This window comes from Sinocyclocheilus anshuiensis, unplaced genomic scaffold, assembly GCF_001515605.1.
Source record: "Sinocyclocheilus anshuiensis isolate Anshui unplaced genomic scaffold, SAMN03320099.WGS_v1.1 scaffold107, whole genome shotgun sequence".
Taxonomy (NCBI): Eukaryota; Metazoa; Chordata; class Actinopteri; order Cypriniformes; family Cyprinidae; genus Sinocyclocheilus; species Sinocyclocheilus anshuiensis.
The window spans coordinates 979,405-996,226 of NW_015549584.1; the positions used below are offsets into that span (position 1 = coordinate 979,405).

Below are 16,822 nucleotides of genomic sequence, written 5' to 3' on the forward strand. Positions count from 1 at the left end.
TTGGGGATGTGCTAATCGCCTTCCTGATATTATTGATCTTCTCGGAAAAGAAGGAAGCAAACTCATTGCATTTGCTGTCGGAGAGCATTTCACTGGCAATCTGACTTGGTGGGGGTTGTCAGTCTCTCAACAGTAGCAAAAAGAACGCAAGTGTTGTTTAAGTTACTGTTTATAAGGTTTGAGAAGATAAGCTGATATGGTGCTCAAGAAACAATCTTATTACCATCATATGTACTGTAATGCATATACACCTCAGAAACCGCTATTCTAGTGTACAGCTACACGCTTTATAGGGTGTTTTATGATATTCTAGAGCCAAAAAATGACTGTTGCTATGCGGTTGCTAGGGTGTTCTGAATGGTTGCTTAGTACTAATCTGATGCCCAAAAATGGCCCAACTCAAGAGAGTAAATGGGAAATTTTTCACCATGCAAAAAAAGTCTTATAACTTTGCAACGTAATAGCACATCTTTTTTCAACAACACCTAAGCTACAAGCTAAAGTACTAGTAATACATGCTGGCACCACTAATTATTAGACTTTTATACCAAAAGTACAAGCTATATAGAGAATCAACCGGGGATTCAGAGTACAATGTTGATTTTTTTTTTATGGTACTCATCTTTTAACATTCAAACCATTCACCTTTTGGCTACTAGCCCAGTTTTTAACTACTACGCCACACCATCCATGCATAATGTGGGAAAACAAACACTTTGTCAATACGCATTTGCATGTTAAATCCATTTCATTACCAAGCATCATCTTAAAGTGCTCTAGTGTGAAAGCATATTTATCTTAGTCACAGGTCACAGTGTGAAAATTCATTTTTAGAAAATAACGAATAAAATAGGTTCATGATGATGCTGGAATGTTTCTTTATGTGGAATCTCTCTTAGGTTATGAGATTAGCGAGCTAGCAAGAGTAAAACAGAAAGATTAGAGAAGGAATAGAAAGACAAATCCCTTATAAAACAGTTGAATAACAAATCTTCCTCAAAAAGATTCAGAGCACCTTTCCTAGATTAGGCTGAACTGTATTAAGCTCTGACTCAACATTTCCTCTCAGATTCTGACACAGTGAGTTCACGCTACATTCTTCCCAGCAAGAGAGAAACTCACAAGGATCTGACCAAGAGTCAATCGCACACACTGAGTCAGAGACTCCCAGGAGAGAGAGAGAGAGAGAGAGAGAGAGAGAGAGAGAGAGAGAGAGAGGGAGAAAAAAATATATGTCATATATTTGACATTCAATTTATAAATTTTTTTAAGTGAACACCTGCATCTTAAGCAAGGATGCGAAAAGATTAAAATGGGATATATAAATAATACAGGGCAAAATGAGAGTTTGCCAACAGTCCTAAATCCACCAAGAAACTAGCTCTTGAGCGGCCCGAATCAGACAAAAACAACACAGCGCAAGTCGTTTATACAACCTATAATTACTTTTCTTTATTTTTTTTATAAAGTGGGCGTGGCTTGTTCTTACCTGTCACCTGAGGTTGCCCGTTGCCGTGGAGATTTAAGGCAATCCCTAACCGCACGCATCATTTTAGCAACAAACAACAGCCCATCGTACACAATCTTTCTGTTTCCTATCCTTTCTGCTCATCTTCTTCTGCTCTCTCCATTTCAGGCAGACTCGTTACTTCTCACTTTCTCTTTATCTTGCGCTCTTTCCATGAAGGAGGAAGTGAGAAGTGCTAGAACTGCTGTGAGAGTGAGTGTGCTGGGAGCTGACAGGTGACTGTATCTGCTTTTGCTCAAACTCTGTAAACCAGAGATTGAGGGAAAACCAGAGGTGGGGGCATCTTCCGCTTTCAGTGTTTGTGTAAATGAGAGCTCCACCTCTCTGTGGGGTAGTGACTCCCATCACAAGGAGTGTAAACTTCTCTGGAGAATTAATGCTTACAGGAAATTATTTAAGGGCTTGTATATGCCACCCACACATGTGTTGCATTCAGTATTATTACTATTCTATCTGTCTTACAAATATTTAATTATGAATGATTAGTTCAACCAAGAATGATTTACTCACCCTCATGTCCTTCCAAACCCATGTGATGTAATTCTAAGAACTACAAAAAATGATTTATTTGTGAAAAAAAAAAAAAAAAAAAGTTGTTTATATTACTCCTGTTCTATTTTCTAAGCTTTCTGGAGCCAAACAATAAAGACTGTGTGAGGAATAGACCAAAATTTGTTGTATGATTTGTGAACGATTCACTCTTACACATAAATCAACTGAATCAGTTCAGAGATAGATTGATCAGTGAATAATAATTTAAATTACTGCCAGTTCCTGACACAATCAGTGCCATATGGCTCCAAAAGACTTGGAACATTGCATAATAGACTAGTAGTTGTTAACTATAAAATTATAATAAAAACTTTTTAATGAATTAAAATAAAGCTAAAATAAAATATATATTTGATGGAAAACATAAAATGAAGAAATAAATAAAATTAGAAATGCTTCCTTGGCAACTAACTGAAATTAAAATGACTAAAACTGAAATAAAAATAAATTGAAGCTAAAAAAACACTAATAAAAAATTATGAAAACTTATTCTAAATTTAAAACCCAAAATATAAAGCTAAAAGCCAATTAAAAAAAGAATTATAAATACTATATAAAATAACACTGGTTTGAACCATTTTTATGGTGCTTTTTTGTAATTTTTAGAGCTTGACAGCACCAGTCCACATTCACTGAAATTATATTGAAAAAATCAGCTAGGATATTCTTCAACAACTCACTTTTTGTTTTCCAAGAAATCCATATAGGTTTGGAACAACATGAGGATGACACAATTGTGACACAATTTTCTTTTTTGGATGAACTATGGCTTTAAAATAAGTCTAATTTGTCGAAATACTGTCTAATTCAGCTTGAGATGACCTTGCACGTTATGATGATGACAGAGCGAAGAACATTAAGATACTCATTAAGATCATGAGATACTCATTAAAAAAAGCATTCATCAGTTCAAGTGCATCTATCATGGCCTGAGGACAGATTTGGGTGCACTGACACACTGAGATTACGGTCAGACCCATACTTCTGTTTTTGTGGTTTCATAATCTTCTGTGCACCTGTGTGAGGGCATTGTGTGGAAAATACAAATACACACTAAATTAAAACAGATGGCCATATGGTTTAATAAAAAAAAGAGAAATGGATAGTACTGTATGCTAAATATATTATGAATAATGAAGACTTGTAGACAGACAGAACATCAATGCAGCGATTGCCCATAATTACTTACTTCATGTATAAATATCCATGGGTCTACAAGACATGTATTAAGTTCAGGACTGAGATTTTACACTAGCTATCTTGTGAATATGTGGGGAGAGGAAAGTAAGATCGGTAACTCACTTCTGTAGGTCCATGATTTCATTAGTGAGCGAGTCCAGCTCTTTAATTGCAGAGAAATCGGCAGCCTGTAATGTGGCAGCATTGCTCTGTTAGAACAAAAAAAAAGAAATGAAATGGAAAAGAAGGCGGAAATCAGTCACACATAATTTATATTTAAAAACATTAATCTAACATTAATCTAACTCACTACCATTCAAGTTTGTGGTCAAATTTTTTTTTTTAAGTACTTGTATACTTTTACTCAGCAAGAAGGATGCATTAAACTGATTAAAAGTGATAGTAAATACATTTATAATGTTACAGAAGATTTCTATTTTAAATAAAATGCTGAAAAAAAAATTGATCAAGGTTCCGCAAATGCACAACTGTTTTCAACATTGTTTTTACAGCACCAAATCAGCATATTAGTATGATTACTGAAAGATCATGTGACACTGAAGACTGGATAGTGGCTGATAAGAAATCAGTCACACATAATTTATATTTAAAAACATTAATCTAACATGCCCTACCATTCAAGTTTGTGGTCAAATTTTTTTTTTTAAGTACTTGTATACTTTTACTCAGCAAGAAGGATGCATTAAACTGATTAAAAGTGATAGTAAATACATTTATAATGTTACAGAAGATTTCTATTTTAAATAAAATGCTGAAAAAAAAATTGATCAAGGTTCCGCAAATGCACAACTGTTTTCAACATTGTTTTTACAGCACCAAATCAGCATATTAGTATGATTACTGAAAGATCATGTGACACTGAAGACTGGATAGTGGCTGATAATTCAGCTTTGAAATCACAGGAATAAATGCATTGTAAAATATATTTTAAAATAGAAAACGATTATTTTAAATGTGAAAAATATTTCATAATATTAATATTTTTTACGTTTTTTTTTTTAATAAATAAATGCAGCCTTGGGGATCATAAGAAACTTGTGAGAGAAAAAAAAAATCTTACTGACCCCAAACCTTTGCACTGTAGCATATTAAAAAAACAGACTTACAAAAGAAAGACAGCAGCCAAAAAAAAAGATCAAATTTCAAAGGATTCAGGGATTGGTAAGAAAGAACAACAACAAAATCCTAGAATCTTCCATTTTTTCACACTCAAAACAACAACAAAGATCTACACCTATGGTTCAACAAGCAGTATACCTGTCGTGCCAGTCTATCAGGAGGAGGGATCATTTCCGGAGAGAGTGTCTGGGGTGGGTCTACTCCCTTTGACAGCTTCTGATTGATTAGATATAGAGCTAATGCAAACTGATCTCGGCTCAGCTTCCCGATGTCTCCTATATCACAAAGCTCCCTACAGAAACAGGCACAAAAAAAGTAAGCAAACCTTACAATACAAACCCATACAGTTTTAGTGTTTACAAGATAAGGTCTAATCAGTGAGACCTTCTGCATGAGAATTTATGGAAAATTAAACCAATAACAGAAATTTAAATCCAAGCAATGGCATCTCACCAAATGCGGGCCAAAGTGGCAGACGGCAAACCAGTCTTTAGAAATATATCTCGGACCTCAGCACCAGATACCAAGTCATCCATGTCACTGTCTGTCTTGGTGAATAAGTCATCATATTTGGCTTTCTCTGCTGGAGATACCACCCACTGCACGCATACAAACACACAGATGGTTTGTTAATGAAGCTCTGGGACATTTTCAAAATACACTTGCTGCAAGTATCAATCATAACAACTAAATCAACAATAAGTTGGCGGTATAAAGCCAAGCGAACCCAGTCAGAATGTCACCTGTGGTGGTGTAGGTTTTGCTGGCAGTGTTTTAGATCCAGAGTGGGCGGAGCCTCTCTCTTTATGCTGTGCTGGTGATGGTAGGAGGGGCATCACAGGAGGCGTGGCTATTTTTTTCCGTTTTGATGGTGGAATCAGAGCGGCAGGCAGAGACATGGGAACTGGCTCGGACTCCAGGGCTCTGTATACCAAATGCATGGCCTAAAACACACAAACACGCACAGAACATATTAATTACAAACACTGGATAAACTAGCTTCTTAGGTTATAATACAAGTCTGCAAGTATAGAATCAGAGTTTTTCAGAAACAGGAAACAAGATTTATTGCATCAAATATCTGAATTCATGGCATTTTCATGAAAGCCTGCACTATGTAAAAAAACAAAAAAAAACAGGGTGAAGGCAAGATGAAATATAAATATACAAATACAAAGAAAAACATTTAGACATGGCTGATAAAACAAAGTCATGTTTTCCTTTATGATGGCAGAACCAAACATGGGAACAGCCACAACAGGGATAGTTGCAGCTTAGACTTATTTAGATTGGCTTTATACCAGAGTTATTATTGTTGTTAACTAAAACTATTAAAGATTGTTTTAACTGAATTAGAAATTTTAACTGAAAAAAGCAGAAACAAAATAAAATATAAATATTATAATTTATATAAAATACAAAAACAAAGGAAAATTAAAAATGTTGCCGTGGCAGCTAAGCGAACTATAAAAGTTCTCAGTTAAAGTACTACAATTACTACAACAACACTGAAATAAAAACAATTTAAGGCTAAATAGAAATAAAAAAAATAAAAAATATATTTTTTATATATTTTACATACATTTTTAAATTTTTATTTCAAATAAAATTACATTTAAAAATGAAAATATAAAAATAACAGCACATTGAAAATATGAATATTATTATAATAGTATTCAAATAATACTAAAACAACACTGCTTTAAATCTAAACAATAAATTATGTTTGACGTCACAGAACTCACCACAGCAAACTCATCTTTGTCCAGCATGCCATCTCTGTCAATGTCACTGAGCTCCCAAACCTAGAACAGAATTAATTACTTGTAGCTAGATTTTAATACAGTTTTAAGTGGGATGGACAATTTAGCCAAACTTTAGGTTTTTGTTTGTTTTTGCCTTATAAAAGTCCTCAATACTTTCAAAATATAGCTCAAGAGTGCATCCTGGTGGTTAAGCCTAAAAATGCATCTTTATATAAAAGAGAAGGTAATAGTTGTGTCTCCACACCCTGCATTGCACTATCATTATAAACCTGCCTCGTCTTACCCTGCCAAGAACGTCCACAGGGAGTTTAGAATTGAGGAGCACTGGTTTGACCTTATCGCCCGTGAGCATGCCACCCACAGGGGAGAGGCTTTCGAAGATGGCATCGAATTTCAGCTTCTCCTCCGCCTATATGACACGCAAAACACAAACATTCATAAATGAGCAGTTAAGCAACTGGTGCATTGAACTGAAGATCAACCTAATTTATTACTAATTCTAATGACAACATTTATTTAGCAACTTGATTCCAAAAATCTGTTTGTGATATCTGACCTTGACAACCCATGGGCAGTCCGTGGGTACGGGGCCAAACTGAAGAGGACTGCTAGTGTCATTCTAGACAGGAAACAGAGGAACAGTCATTAACTCACAAGAGACATAAAGCCGTTTCCACAACGTAAGCAAATAAAATCACCAACTCATCAGCTTTTAAGTCATTAGTAATTATATTGTGAGGGAAGCGTGATGCCATTTTCCTGATCTGGTGAAGAGGAAGAGGAAGTTAAGGTCTGACTTACAAACTTTGGGGGAGGGACAGCAGTATTTAAGCTCTTAAGAGACACTTCAAGTCCATTCTGAGCACACGCCACCAAACGGAGGGCGACAAAAAATTGCTGAGAAGCGACAAACAGACAAATATAGTTGAGAACGTATTGCTCAAACAATTTTTATTTACCTTAATATTAATGCTTTTCAAAATACCTGCTTGTTTAGCGAGCCTTTGCAATCTGAATCTGCTAAGTCCCATATCTGTGGACCAAATAAGAAAATTAGATAGAAGCATAAACATAAAAATGTTTTCACCAATTAATATGCAACACAGTAACACAACAAACTGCAGCCAATCAATACGGCAATATAAAGAAGGTAAGTAAACTACACCATCTATCCTTTTCTATTTAAGTCATCTTGATGTTTCCAGCACTCGTCAATCAATTCACCGATTTGCATTTCCCACACAGCTATATTGAAGGCGCGCTAACTGATGTTACCTTGCCAAGGATCAGGTCTGTAAGGCCAGATCTCTTTAAAAATAAGGCCGCATCAGCAGCTCCTACTTGCCCACTGCCGGACGGATTTACCTGTAGTGGAATAAAGCATACAGCATAAAAATTATTTCATGTTTGGGGCCGGGGAGGTTTTTTTTTACATTTCTGTCATGCACAACAAGACTGCATTTATTTGATCAAAAATACAGTAAAATTGTAATTTTATGAAATATTATTAGAATTTAAAATAACTGTTTTCTATTTGAATATATTCTAAAATGTAATTTATTCCTGTGATGCAAAGTCGAATTTTCCAAGTCGAATTACTTTAGTGTCACATGATCTTACGGATATAATTTTAATATGTTGATTTGGTGATCAGGAATCATTTCTTATTATTATCAATGCTAAAAACAGTTGTGCTACTAATATTTTTGTTGAACCTTGTTTTTTATAATTCTTCGATGACTAGAAAGTTCAAAAGAACAGCATTTATTATTTTAAATCGAAATCTTATGTAACATTATACAATTTTTTACTGTCACTTTTGATCAGTTTAACCCATCCTTGCTTAATAAAATAATTTATTTAAATAGCTAATAAATATTACTGTCAAAATGTGTCAAAAGTGACAACAGGTTTTTGCTTCATAACTATAGGATGACACACAATGGCGCTTTTAGTAACAGGGTGTGTGCCAAATAGTCATAATTCACATTCATATTACGTAATACTATAAATGACTTATCAATCAAGTATGCAAATCACATCTAACAAGAATAATTAAAAGCGAAGTGTGTTTAAGACACTTTAAGAGCCCTTAAGGCCTATTGCACAGTATACAGAAGAAATGAACATCCAAAAACAATCCGAAAAATGAATAAGGACCAATGCAATGCACAAATGCTTATGTGGAGAGATTCACTCGAATGAGAAACCAGCAGCAAGATGTTTAAACCACTAGTTCAAACAAGCTGCTTCACTCACCATGTGTCCTCTTCGGTTTGCAAGTGTCATCACTAATTCATAACGGCATCCTCTTACTGAGAGAAAGACACTTACGGGAGGCAGAAGCCTTTAGCTCAAACTGACAGTGCGGTGAGGTTTATATTTCTATTCTTCCGCCAAGTGCTCTATAAGGCCAAAGTGAAACATAACACAGAAAAAGCTGATTAAATGCTTACCTGTCGATAGTATTGCTCATAGACAGGATTCCCACTCGAAAGCTGCAACCAAATAACACAAAACTTGATTGAAATGATTCCGAAGACATTGTTCAATCTCTCTAAAACACGTCAAACTGATAAAACCAGGACATAAATAAGCCAATTAAACAGCATATTCTTCTAAACTGTTGACTTTCTTGGCAGCATTGATGCATTCAGACCTCTGAAAAGGAAACGTTAAAGCCATCTGGCAACCAGGTGAACATTTATAAATGATCTCAGAATGACTTCAAGCACTCACACACCTTTCTGTATTCAAAGATGTTGATTATACACCCATTCACACATAAACGGAGGCTTTCTTAAGTCGCCTGCCATTCTCTGCACAATAAAAACACTGAGCTTTTGTTGAGTTGTGATTCACAAAAGTTGTGGGGGGCGGGGGGGGAAAATTTATAACATATGGACGGATCAAGTGAAATCAGATGCATTACGGAGACCAAATCATGATTGTTAAAGGGGTCATATGATGCTGCTAAAAAGAACATTATTTTGTGTATTTGGTGTAATGAAATGTGTCTATGCGGTTTAAGGTTCAAAAAACACATTATTTTCCACATACTGTACATTATTGTTTCTCCTCTATGCCCCGCCTTTCTGAAACGCATCGATTTTTACAAAGCTCATCGGTCTGAAAAAGCGAGGTGTGCTCTGATTGGCCAGCTATCCAGTGTTGTGATTGGCCAAATTCCTCAAGCGTGTGTGAAATCGCATCATATGACCCCTTTAAATTGTGTGTTTAGTAAACGTCAACCCCTCTGCCAATCAAAAGCTATTAGGAGCTCATATGATCTTACATATCACCATGATGCATAAGCATCAAATTGCTTTTCTGGCCATGTTAGATTAAGCTCTGCCAGATCCCAACTGTTTTTTTGATTGTAGTTCAACAGCTCTGTCTGTCTCCCATCAGGTGGTTACTGGTGCATGCTAATGTGATGCTGGCACACAATATTCAGTGAAGTGCCACCAAACATTTCCTTGCCCTGCTGAGAAAGAAGTAGGAGTTTTTGTTGTGCTTCTTAAAAAAAAAAAAAAAAAAAAAACTCCTTTCAAAGGGTGAAATACACCCGGCATTTTCTGTTCAATTACCACGGTCCCACAAAGCAAATGCTTAGTAAACCATGATTAAACATACAACAAAAAATACCATCAACTAAATCTACAAAATTATCTTGGCATCATAATCTGTCATGCAACTTTTTTACACTGCAAAGTCAACACAGAAGCTGAATAAAAATATTACAAAAAGATGCATTTACAAATGCATTTAAACAAATGCAGAAATAATGTGGTGAAATTAAAGCTGCAAATATGAAACATTAAATGATTAATGGATTTTTTTGATAAAATTGTTTTAAAAAATTGAAAAATATAAAATATGAATTTAAAAAACTAACATTCTAAAAACCAACATTTTGAATATGATCATGGTGACTCACTGGATCATTTCATGGTTGTCTTTTGCCTCCTCACAATATGCCTAAAAAACCCTATGATCTTGGAATCATAGAAAGCAGAAGAGACGGAAGACATATCAGACATGTCTCTTGCGCCGTCTAAAGTCTTCTTGATGAGGTAATGCTGCAATGCATATTTCATGCATGTGTGCCTTGCTTCTAAAACTGAGCACTCCATCAGCTGCAATGTGGTCAACACTACAACCATCCTTGCCATTAGAGAAGTGTTATTCTTAAAGCAATAAAAAAGCAAACATGCCAACTAAAATGAGGAACATTTTAGACCATCAATTTAATCAATGCATGGATCCCTCTAGACTATTAAAACAGCTATAAGTGACTCTATGCATGTAATGCATATGCTGCCAGAGACCTTTCTTACAGAAGAACAGCTGTACGAGTGTCACTGAAGCTATTTCATTAATATTTAATTATCCACAAAGACCAAACCGGAAATAAGTTCATACTTATCTGGTTTGAGATTTCTGACTCTTTAAGATGTTATTGAGACTGATTTTACGCGACTATAACTTTTTTTTGAAGATGAATGATCTGTTTATCCAGCTAGCGAGTGTCAAATGCTTTAGCTAGCTGGCTAATTCGTTTACAGACTCTAGATAAGAGACAAAGAGTTGCTATGGATAGAATAACGAAGTCCACAAAAGTGAAAAATACACAAAATGACTCCAACAGGATAGTACATGCCATATTTGCATAAAACATCGACTAGTTCCTATTTATTATTAATACATGAGGAGAGAAAAAGTAAGCTAGCAGTGAAGCAAAACTTCCTGCTGCTTTTCAATGCCTCTAAAAACACAGAGCATGGTTTAATGCACTAAAACACACCAGTAATCCCAACACCAATGTCAGATATAAGTGAAATACGTGTTTAATATTATAACCCGAGTTATTGTGACATAAATTGAAGAAGTATTCGTCATTGCTCCTCTGTTAAGTGTTTATATAGGCAAAGACACATTTCACAAGCACTTTCGCACGTTCACAGCCGAGACATGTAAAAATACAAGCTGATCTAAAAAAAAAAGTACAGTAACTTTGGATGATCTCATGACATGCGAAAGCTGAAAAAATAAGTAAACTCTAAACAGCTTAGTTCAACACTGACACACTAAGCTACGCCCTTACGCAAGTCCCTAAAAGATCATACTGAAACTTTTTCTCTGCCCAAGCAAATGGCTGGAAACAGCTTTAAACAGCTGCGATCAGATAGCAGGGTGTGATCATTTGCCACGCTAAACGGCTAAAATAAAGTTTAACGGATCTGATAAACGTATAAAACGAGCTGGAAAGTGGTGTGGAGAGCGCTATATTTGTGTAGAAAGGGAGGTTACCTGAGTCAGGGAGAAACTGGCAGCCATAGTGTTTCTGTTCCCACTAGTTCATCCTGCGTTGCGATAGGCAATGGACAATATAGGGATGCTACAAAACCTGGTACTGGATTTCTCGGTGGATTGAGGATGAATAAAACCCGGCGCTGGATTTTTCAGCGGATCTGTAGGCGGTAACATGCGATGGCACTTCTGGAGTTCTCGGTAGATCAGAAAGATATACAAAACCTGGCACGGGAATTATCAGTGGATGAGGACTCCGTGAATTGTTCAGTTTGTAGTACTAAAACCCAGAAAAATAGAATTTCTCCTTTTCTTAGACTATAGGTTTTATAATGGAGATTTTTTTTGTGTGAAAAATTTGTGTGTGGTTAATTTTCACATTTTGTTGAAATTCTAAAGCTGCTGTATCTTTAATAGATGAATTAAACAGTTTTGTTTAAAGTTGTCCCTTTATTTTTCATTTAAAAATATTATATTTAAAACATAAATTAAAAATGTAGTTGTCTATTTACAAAGTGGTCTATTTTCATGTTTGTTTACATTAATAACTTGATAACTTGTGTCATAATTTTAAGTGTCACTCCTAGTCCCCCTACACTTGACAAAACAGCTTATTTACAACAAAAAAAGCCCTCACACCATGTAATTTTAACCACACATATTTTACTCATAACCTACAAGGAATATTCTACAAAGTCAAAAAGTGCACGTTTGCTGTGAAATTAAGTGTATGCATTTATTATATTCATAAGATTATTTATTTATTATCTATTTATCATTTTTTTAAGTTAAGTAATTAATTTACAACATTTTTTTTAGTTTATGTGTTCAAAAACTAGTCAAGACACTTGAGTATATTACTCTTTTTGTAGTTTTATTATTGGACAACAACTTTCATACTAGAGCTTTACTTCTCAATATGTCAAGGAACGTCCTTCAAACACAAAAAGTACAAAATATATCTTTAAAAAAAAAAAAGGTCACAATCTGTTTTGCTGGGAGAAGTATCTGATTGAAGCAGTACAGCAGTGCAATATTCACAATGGCTGTGAAATCTCTTGTTGGAGAGCAGAAGTGTTACTAGAATCGCTATGGAACTTTCCTCGTAACACCCTTTGAAATCTCACAAGCTTTCCATTTTTCCTCACTCCACAGGTTCAGCTTCGGCCCGATTACCATATTTGCCGAATTCAATAAATCAGCAATTCAGTTAATGAAAAGAACCAAAGCAAACACACAAGAGTTTTGCAGCTACTCAGAGAAATCGTTGTTGATATTAATTCACTTTCCCCAAATATTCAGTCAGTCAGACATGGAAATTCTTCATTTTGACTCTTGAGAAACCAGGTGAGTCGGAATTTGCTTGCTGACCAGGGTAAGATCAAAATTGTATCAGCTTGTGAGATCCACATAGTGTTTAGGAAAGTACACGACCAAGATTTTAACCTGGTCACTGATAGATTGATATTAAGAGCGAGGAAAAGGTAATGAAATTGAGGTTTGGGTTAAGATGAAACATGCAATAAAGTGAGGACTCTCTCTCACAAACTCACACACGCAAAACTGTGTCAAGCCAAAATGCTGTAGATGAGATGACATCTATCTAAACAACCTGGCATATTCTGTAACAGAAGTGCAATGGGAACGAAATGGCGGCAACAGTACCTCAAATTTGCTCCATATTATCAACAAAATCGATAACGATAATGTTTTTTGAGGTAAGTATTCTAGTGTATTGTAGCTTATGATTCAAGTTTCATGTCACAGAATTGCTTAGCAAACAGGATATCTGACATTTGTAAACATGAGCGTTGAATTTTTATGGATCGTGGTATCTCACACTACAGATGGGGATTTTCATGTTGGCTGCCTTCAACCCTGCCCGACTGAAAATGCTTGGGACTTTGCTTGACATCATGCAAATGAAAATGATGAAAAAAAGTTAATCTAAAAATAGGTTTGTAGTAGTGGAATGAGACAAAAAAATCAATCCTGCCGGAATCATCCGACAGACAACGAAAAGGAATGTCCAGCATTAGTCCAGTTCTCTGCCTTGTACCCCATTAGTCATGGGGCATTTCTTCACAAGTTCCTGTTGAAATCTACAACTCGTCTTTGAGTTTAGAGTCTGTTTCCTCTTCCTCCTCCTCTTCCTCTTCCTCCTCTTCCTTATCTTCTTCTTCCTCTTCATGCTTTGCCTCCTCCTTTCTTGTCTTTTCCTCTTCCTGATGCTTCTTTCTCTCTTCCTCCTCTTGACCTTCCTTCATCTTCTTCTCAGCATCCTGAGATAAAAATTAGACATTTCTATTAAAAACTACAATTAAAAAAAAAGAAAAATGATTTAGGATGGAGACATAATAATTGAAGAATCATACCTTTGTGGCACCCCAAGTCTCATTGCCAACCTCTTCTGCCAACTTAGGGTCATTAGTAATGAGGAAGTTGTCAAAAATTGTGCCAGATTTCACCTAACGCATAAAATACAAGGAAAGGTGGTATAGAATGTCTCAATAAACAGTATTAAATATCTGAAAATTGTAATTGTGTTTGAGACACAAAGCAAATTGCTACCTGCCACAAGTCCAGTCCAATCACTCCGATGCTATCGTAGTTATAGATTTCGTTGTCAGCTGTGTACTCCGGGTTATCAATCTCAGGGTGCACCCATTTCCCCTTGTAAGCAGGATTGTCAATCTGGCGGGGTTTCCACTCACCCTAGAAAAGATTCAAAATTCAATTTTGGAAATAAAACCGCAAACAAACCCAGTATTCATTGTGACAAAATAATGTTTTAGGCATAATCTGCATCTTTTTTCAATATTAAAGCAGGCATGAAATGGAAATTCACCCTATATATTTTCTAAATGCATGTTATTGATCTTATTGTGAATGATTTATCCATGTAGCCTATAGGTTTCATATGCCAGGCTTCTCCAATCATAAACCCATCCTTTCTTTTAAATCAACCTCAAGTTCACTGCCGCCATCCAATCAACAACCGATGGATAGAACCAAGACCCTGCCATACATTTTATTCTTTTCTATAATCCGTTTTACTCCGATGCACATCACAATATGGAAGAAAATATCTGTCGCTACTTCCATTACAGAAACCACAACTGAAGAAACAATAGTACCTTGTATTCTGGATTGGTGACCATGGGCGGCTCCCACTCCCCATCCATCTCATCGTCCCAGTCATCAGGCTTCTTGGCATCAGGATCAGGGATGTTCTCGGGTTTGTCCCAGTCCTACAGAAGCATACAGACAAAGATGATATTAGCAAGGAATATATCATTTTATACTTTATATTGGAACGGCTGTTGTTAAGATACAGGAAATCCAGGGCATGCACTAATTTACTTGGTGATCTGTGCATATTTACCCCAAATAGTGGCTTAGAGTTAATCTGTTTTGTGACAAACAAGAGAAAGAATCTGTTTGGTTTCTGGACAAACAACAAGGACACTGTCCTTACCTCTGGTTTCTTGTCATCAGGGTCATCGATCTTCTCCCTCTCGTCCCAGTCCTCAGGCTTTTTCGCTTCGGGATCTTTGATCTTTTTGGGAGGCAGGAAGTCCCAGTCTTCTTCCAAAGATCCAGACTCTACCTTCTTATTATCAAGCTTGACTTCATAAGTGTTGTCAAGATTGACAATTAACGTGTACAGGTGGGTGTATTCATCATCCTGGATGATAAAATATATGGTATATGAGCTTGGAGGACTGGTGCCATGGAGCATCATGGGACAAAAAAGAAATACATGAACAATAGGATTACCTTGGCTCTAATGTCTTTGTTGATCAAATGATTTTTGCCTTTATAATTGAAGATTACATGTACTTTCTTGGTTCCAGGGCCACAGATGTCAGGACCTGGAAGAGACAAAACAAGTTAAATCATCTTGTGTGTCCAAAAGCACAAAATGTTTAAAATGTTCATCAATGAAGTGGTTATTAAGATAATCACCAAACATGATATTATATGTGGAGTCTCCATGCATATCTTCCTGTTTGAGGTCTGATGGGAAAAGTTTGATGTAGCCTCCACCACAGTCAATGCTCTGCTCGTGTTTTACAGTGAACTGGATCACGAGGGGCTGATCCTTGTTGCTGAAATCAGCAAAGCGGGATGACAGCGCGTAGAAATGAGCATCCTGACTGGTCTGAAGACCTGCAAGTTCACAGTGAGATATCGGAGTAACTTTTAATAACTTTTCAGTTATTAAAATCCCCATAGAAATTATCTAATGAGTAGGGCTTTAACTGTTCATAGATTGTTTTAATAACTGATTAATCGTTTGACTGTTTCTTTCATTAATTGGACAGAAAATCCAAAAACAGTTCCAAGATTAGGGCTGCAGCTAACGATTATTTAAAAAATGGATTAATCTGCAGATTATTTATTCGATTAATCGAATGTAATAATCCAAAAATTATTTATTATATTATATTACTATATTTATTAAAAACAGAATCATTTAAATTAAAAAATAAAATAATTTTAATCCATTATCTACATTATTTAAATATTTTGTTATTTATCATACAAATATGAATGTTAAAAGATACAAGGTAGGCAGAACACGTTCAGTCATATAAACCCATTCAATTATGTCACATTTTTCCATTATAAATAGTCTCTTTACTGTTACTGCTCTCATTAAAAAAAAAGTACAAGTTTAAAATTCTATATGTTACACTGATTTAATGTTTAAACAAGAAATATTTTTGAAATATCAAATCAACATTTTTGGTCTTTTTTTTTTTTTTTTAAAGACTTCCCATTTGAATGTGAAAAAAATCTGCTGTGATGATGTGGAAAAATTTGATAAATACAGCCTCAAATATATATTTTAATTACATACGTTTATAATTTTGATTTCACACAGTCTTTAAAGGTCCTATATTGTACACCTTTCTGGAGTTTTATTTGAGGTTTTGATGTCCTTAAGAATATATATTTGCGGTATAAGTACCAAAAACCATCTCAATATATTTTTACAGCTCCTCTCTCAGGAGCTCTGCTGAGAACAGGTCGATTTTGGTCTGTCTAATTAATATTCATGAGCCTCTCTTCTGATTGGCCTGTTGTTTTTTTTTTTTTTTAAAGACTTCCCATTTGAATGTGAAAAAAATCTGCTGTGATGATGTGGAAAAATTTGATAAATACAGCCTCAAATATATATTTTAATTACATACGTTTATAATTTTGATTTCACACAGTCTTTAAAGGTCCTATATTGTACACCTTTCTGGAGTTTTATTTGAGGTTTTGATGTCCTTAAGAATATATATTTGCGGTATAAGTACCAAAAACCATCTCAATATATTTTTACAGCTCC

At 35.3% G+C, this 16,822-nt stretch overlaps 2 protein-coding genes across 4 annotated transcripts in view; both read right to left on the reverse strand.

Moving 5' to 3' along the window:
* Positions 1-11,536, reverse strand: part of eps15 (epidermal growth factor receptor pathway substrate 15) — a 28,453-nt gene extending 16,917 nt beyond the window's left edge. For all 3 annotated transcript variants that reach the window (XM_016446178.1, XM_016446177.1, XM_016446176.1), the window contains exons 1-12: positions 11,479-11,536; positions 8,622-8,663; positions 7,441-7,530; positions 7,151-7,198; positions 6,967-7,062; positions 6,722-6,784; positions 6,449-6,574; positions 6,145-6,204; positions 5,143-5,343; positions 4,853-4,998; positions 4,538-4,691; positions 3,383-3,468 (exon numbers count right to left, since the gene is read on the reverse strand). In XM_016446178.1, coding sequence (XP_016301664.1) covers positions 3,383-3,468; positions 4,538-4,691; positions 4,853-4,998; positions 5,143-5,343; positions 6,145-6,204; positions 6,449-6,574; positions 6,722-6,784; positions 6,967-7,062; positions 7,151-7,198; positions 7,441-7,530; positions 8,622-8,663; positions 11,479-11,505 — 1,139 coding nt within the window. In that variant the 5' untranslated portion in view covers positions 11,506-11,536. The remainder of the gene's footprint in view (positions 1-3,382; positions 3,469-4,537; positions 4,692-4,852; positions 4,999-5,142; positions 5,344-6,144; positions 6,205-6,448; positions 6,575-6,721; positions 6,785-6,966; positions 7,063-7,150; positions 7,199-7,440; positions 7,531-8,621; positions 8,664-11,478) is intronic.
* An 835-nt stretch (positions 11,537-12,371) lies between these two features.
* The window catches only part of LOC107657889 (calreticulin-like), a 6,370-nt gene continuing 1,919 nt past the window's right edge, over positions 12,372-16,822 (reverse strand). Inside the window, exons 4-10 of the mRNA XM_016446179.1 lie at positions 15,448-15,651; positions 15,259-15,353; positions 14,957-15,166; positions 14,616-14,729; positions 14,050-14,193; positions 13,854-13,946; positions 12,372-13,760 (exon numbers count right to left, since the gene is read on the reverse strand). Coding sequence (XP_016301665.1) covers positions 13,581-13,760; positions 13,854-13,946; positions 14,050-14,193; positions 14,616-14,729; positions 14,957-15,166; positions 15,259-15,353; positions 15,448-15,651 — 1,040 coding nt within the window. The 3' untranslated portion in view covers positions 12,372-13,580. The remainder of the gene's footprint in view (positions 13,761-13,853; positions 13,947-14,049; positions 14,194-14,615; positions 14,730-14,956; positions 15,167-15,258; positions 15,354-15,447; positions 15,652-16,822) is intronic.